The following is a 5,827-nucleotide window of genomic DNA, read 5'->3' as shown; positions in this document are numbered from 1 at the left end:
TGGTGGGTCTGTATACAGGGAACTCACCCTAGTGGTGAATGCAGACAATCCTGTGTGACTCCGAGGGTACAAGGATACTAACATTTTCTGAACTGTGATAACCCAATTAGTAAAAATAATCAACCAAACTGCTCACTTTCTCCTTAAATAAGATACAAGAGTTCAAATTATTTGTTGACTGAATGTACATGGTGCCGGTCACTAATGGTCTAGGCTTGGCCAGTTATTGTCCGGCGCCGCTCATTACATAGCAGTCCCACAAACCTGACAAAGTGTGCACGACGCCGGCCGTCCACCACGCGTCCCAGCAGATGTGATGTCTTCAGCGTCGCTTACACCATGATGTGGAAGTGAATGGCTATGGACAACTCCTTTAGACGCAGTGTTTTGTCCCCCACAGTGCTCACGTCTATATCTGTAGAATAACCACACTGGAAAAAACACGAGAATGTCCTGCCCAGGAAAAAAAAAGATTTATTTTTATATAAAAAATTTTATAAAGCAGTACCAAATATAAATATTATACAAAGCAGAATACATGGCACAGACGCCGCCGTCACATCCGGTGCCCCTGCTGTTACCGGAGCCGCAGAGGCTTGGCGTGGACGGGCTCCAGGATCCAGGAGCTGACCGCCAGAAAGACGCTTCCAAGGAAGATGACACTGATAACGGACAGGAGGACATAGCGGCCGATGAAGAAGGAGTCCACAATCTACAAGACAGAGAACATGAGAACGTAAGTGCACGCAGCCCGGTCAGGAGACACAAGCTCTGACCAGGAAAGTAACGCAGTTACCGGACGGAGAGGGAACTATCAACCATTACAAGCCATATACTCCCTACTGATAAGAAATTCCCCCCGAGTAACCTCAGGGAAGTGATTCTTTATAAATGGGTCCTTCATTGTCAATGTTCTGCTCTGTCGTGGAACCAGACGAAGGCCGGGCCAGAATCGTCTTATAACAGACACCAGCGCTGCCCAATGGACACCACCGACCATAGCGGGGGTCGATCTAGTCTCTATCATGGGGAAAGGAAAATAGATCCCTCCACGCTCCTCATATCGGTGGTGTACCTGCTAACCGTCCACTCCCTATAACCGGTGATGGTGTGCCTGATGACTGTACGCTCCCTATAACCGGTGAGGGTGTGCCTGATGACTGTACGCTCCCTATAACCGGTGATGGTGTGCCTGATGGCTGTACGCTCCCTATAACCAGTGATGGTGTGCCTGATGACTGTACGCTCCCTATAACCGGTGATGGTGTGCCTGATGACTGTACGCTCCCTATAACCGGTGAGGGTGTGCCTGATGACTGTACGCTCCCTATAACCGGTGAGGGTGTGCCTGATGACTGTACGCTCCTAATCGGTGACGGTGTGCCTGATGACTGTACGCTCCTAATCGGTGACGGTGTGCCTGATGGCTGTACGCTCCCTATAACCGGTGGCGGTGTTCCTAATAACTGTATGCTCCCTATAACTGGTGAGGGTGTGCCTGATGGCTGTATGCTCCCTATAACCGGTGAGGGTGTGCCTGATGACTGTACGCTCCCTATAACCGGTGATGGTGTACCTGATGACTGTACGCTCCCTATAACCGGTGAGGGTGTGCCTAATGACTGTACGCTCCCTATAACCGGTGATGGTGTGCCTGATGACTGTACGCTCCCTATAACCGGTGATGGTGTGCCTGATGACTGTACGCTCCCTATAACTGGTGAGGGTGTGCCTGATGGCTGTATGCTCCCTATAACCGGTGAGGGTGTGCCTGATGACTGTACGCTCCCTATAACCGGTGAGGGTGTGCCTGATGACTGTATGCTTCCTATAACCAGTGGCAGTGTGCCTGATGACTGTATGCTCCCTATAACCGGTGGCAGTGTGCCTGATGACTGTATGCTCCCTATAACCAGTGACAGTGTGCCTGATGACTGTACGCTCCCTATAACCGGTGAGGGTGTGCCTGATGACTGTATGCTCCCTATAACTGGTGAGGGTGTGCCTGATGACTGTATGCTCCCTATAACTGGTGAGGGTGTGCCTGATGACTGTATGCTCCCTATAACTGGTGAGGGTGTGCCTGATGACTGTACACTCCCTATAACCAGTGGCGGTGTGCCTGATGACTGTACGCTCCCTATAACCGGTGACTGTGTGCCTGATGACTGTACGCTCCCTATAACCAGTGGCGGTGTGCCTGATGACTGTACGCTCCCTATACCTGGTGGCGGTGTGCTTGATGACTGTATGCTCCACATACCGGTGACGGTGTGCTTGAAGACTGTACGCTCCACATACCGGTGGCGGTGTGCCCGATGACTGTACGCTCCACATACCGGTGGCGGTGTACCTAATGAACGTCCACTCCGCACTAGTAATATTATGGAGGTCAGTACAGTCTAACCTCCCCCGATGCAGGGAATACAGACATTTTCCACCCTTGCAGGATGATGATGAAAGAAAGTCAACAGAAGCCTAATAAGAGTTATTTTTGAGCTGCGGGGCATGAAACAAGTGTGAACACATAAGAGGTGATCTCCTGAGCTATCCTTAGCTGTAAACTGGCTCCAGGGACCGGGCCAACACGCTGCGGGAACACGAAAGGTCATTCTGAGGAGTCCATATTAAGTCTGACCTTGGCTTCGGCGCAGAACAAGTCTCTTGTGGATGACATGTTTGTCTGGGCAACGCGTTTCGCTTTTTAATTAGCCAATTAGTGGACCTTCAGTGCATAAAGCCCTAGTCATGTATTATTGATAGAGCCCTAGTGCTGCGAGGTGGAAAAGGGGGAGGGGGATGGGAGGAACACAAATCTTATAATTAGTTCTCAGACGAGTGCGGCGGTCACCGGGAGATAAATCAGCCGCAGATACCTGCGCTCATCGTCTGTTTATTTCTGATCCAGTGACCTGTAATCTCGGGCTGCGGGCGCCCCCTGCCCCGGATTTACATAACCAGAAATCCTGAACATTTTACTGTGGATTCCGGCCATTTGTATTACAATGAGAGGAATCGCCCAATATTAATGAATCTATGAAATCCCAACTTTAAGATGTATAATGTTATCACTAAGAAAACGGCGGGAATCGATGTGGCTCCTGCATTCCAGATGCTGCACGTTGTAAAATCTATCACCCACTATTACCGTATTTTTCGGACTATAAGACGCACCCTGGTTTTAGAGGAGGAAAATAGGAAAATAAAATTTTAAGCAAAAAATGTGGTCATGACACACTGTTATGGGGCGAGGATCTGCTGCTGACACTGTTATGGGGGTAATGTCCCCAAATTCTCTACTAAGGTGCCGCATCCTGGTAATGATCCTCCCTGCCTGGTATATACAGTATATGTCCCTCATCCGCTATACACCGTAATCCTGCCATATGGCCGCATCCTGCTATATACTGGCATGTGGCCGCATCCTGCTATATAACCCATCATGGCATATGGCCCCATCCTGCTCATAATATGCCCCCATCCGGCTCATAATATGCCCCCATCCGGCTCATAATATGCCCCCATCCGGCTCATCATATGCCCCCATCCGGCTCATCATATGCCCCCATCCGGCTCATAATATGCCCCCATCCGGCTCATCATATGCCCCCATCCTGCTCATAATATGCCCCCATCCGGCTCATAATATGCCCCCATCCGGCTCATCATATGCCCCCATCCGGCTCATCATATGCCCCCATCCGGCTCATAATATGCCCCCATCCGGCTCATAATATGCCCCCATCCTGCTCATAATATGCCCCCATCCGGCTCATAATATGCCCCCATCCGGCTCATAATATGCCCCCATCCGGCTCATAATATGCCCCCATCTGGCTCATAATATGCCCCCATCTGGCTCATAATATGCCCCCATCCGGCTTATCATATGCCCCCATCCGGCTCATCATATGCCCCCATCCGGCTCATCATATGCCCCCATCCGGCTCATCATATGCCCCCATCCGGCTCATCATATGCCCCCATCCGGCTCATCATATGCCCCCATCCGGCTCATCATATGCCCCCATCCGGCTCATCATATGCCCCCATCTGGCTCATCATATGCCCCCATCCGGCTCATAATATGCCCCCATCCTAGTGTATGGACGCATCCTGTGGCACATAAAAAAAATAAACGTTCATACTCACCTCACTTTACCTCACTCCCTGCAGCATCGCTCGTCCTTCCGTCTGTGTCAGCGGCAGCGCCGCTGATTGGAGCCGTCCCCATTACCCTGCTGGATCGCGATCATCTCCTGTGTCTGTGCCAGTGTCCCAACCGCTGCGTGTGGACACGTGCGCACAGCGATGACGTCATCGCTGTGCGGCCGCTAGTCTCCACTCAGCTGCCGGCACAAACACAGGAGATGATCGCGATCCAGCAGGGTAATGGGGACGGCTCCAATCAGCGGCGCTGCCGCTGACACAGACGGAAGGACGAGCGATGCTGCAGGGAACAGTGAGTACTGTACACTCACTGATTCACTGCTCCCCGCGCTGATGATGACGCGCGGGGAGCAGTGAATACAGCCGCACATGATCACTCCAGGCCGTAGTTGCCAGGGGTGATCATGCGAGCCGGCTGTTTATCCCCCGCCCATCATCCCGCCCACCTGTCAGCGCCGGCTTCAGCGCTGAGGGATGATGGGCGGGGGATGGGCGTGCATATTAAATGAGCGGGTCCACGTGGTCACGGCAGGCTGCTACAGCCTGCTCGTGCCCCCGATGACCCGCTCCACCGCAGCACCCACATTCCCCGCAGCCACATTCAGACCATAAGACGCACCCCCCACTTTCCCCCAACATTTGGGGGAAAAAAAGTGCGTCTTATGGTCCTAAAAATACGGTAGTTCCCTATAGAAAAAGATAACAAGACCTTGTGAAATGCAGACTTTTCTACCGTAAGTATGTGAACCCCCCACAGAAGAGATCACTCATCCTGATTCGGAGGGTCCATATTTGGCCGGGGGCGCTCCTGGACATTGCCAGTTCACATCGGCCGCACAACCAGGGGCAGGCGGTTCATCGGTGCAACCTGTGTGGCTGCATAGGGGCCCAAGAGGCAAAGGTGCCCATTTCTACCTCCAAAGTGGGTGCAATGGTGCTGATCTAAACTGTGCTGACACCGCCGGCAGATATAGTGTGGCCCCTGCAGCATCGGAGGATCGCAGGGGGACGGACGACCCCAGGATCCAGCAAACGAGGAGCAGCGCTGCAGGAGGTAGATCAAACCGCTTACAAGTGCATGCTCCTAGCATAGGAAACCGGTCACACTCAGACTGTGGAGGCCGCTAAACTAGGCAATGCGTAGTAAACTAGTGAATAAGAAATACCTCCATTTTTGAGAACAGAGATGATTTTTCATCAATGGGAAATAGATAGTAAAGTTGCTGTTTTTTACAAGTATGGTGCCTTTTTAACCATTTAAAAATTATTTCCAAAATAACAATATGGTCTTATAATAATGTACACATATATTTGTTCACTAGTGACATTATAACTCATGATTATATTGGCCCCCCTCTTGTAAATATCAATCCCCCCTCCAAAGGAAATATTTCCAGTGCTCGTGATTGATCATGTTCAGTGCAATCTCTCAGCTTCCCCCCAGCATGGACAGGAAGTGTCCTGCCTTTAGAATACAGTCTATGCCTCTGCTAGACGATAATCCTCTGCCATATGCATCGTGAGCGACATTTGCATTTCCACATCACTGATCTGTCAGCAGCAGGAAACAAGCACCGCTCAGCTCTGCACTGGCCAGTAAATACAAGCTCCGCTGTGGAGGGGGGCAGGAGAGACGAGCCCTGCTAGGACCAGCTAA

At 51.3% G+C, this 5,827-nt stretch overlaps 1 protein-coding gene across 3 annotated transcripts in view; it reads right to left on the bottom strand.

Annotated features, from left to right (window-relative positions):
* Nucleotides 1-310: 310 nt before the first annotated feature.
* Nucleotides 311-5,827, bottom strand: part of TMEM218 (transmembrane protein 218) — a 108,195-nt gene continuing 102,678 nt past the window's right edge. For 2 of the 3 annotated variants that reach the window (XM_075328095.1, XM_075328093.1), the window contains one exon: nt 457-712. In XM_075328095.1, the coding sequence (XP_075184210.1) occupies nt 578-712 (135 nt within the window). In that variant the 3' untranslated portion in view covers nt 457-577. The other variant, XM_075328094.1, reaches the window with a different exon arrangement.

This window comes from Anomaloglossus baeobatrachus, chromosome 11, assembly GCF_048569485.1.
Source record: "Anomaloglossus baeobatrachus isolate aAnoBae1 chromosome 11, aAnoBae1.hap1, whole genome shotgun sequence".
Lineage (NCBI taxonomy): Eukaryota > Metazoa > Chordata > Amphibia > Anura > Aromobatidae > Anomaloglossus > Anomaloglossus baeobatrachus.
Note: the sequence above shows the minus strand (reverse complement) of the source record. Positions and strands in the feature narration are given on the sequence as shown.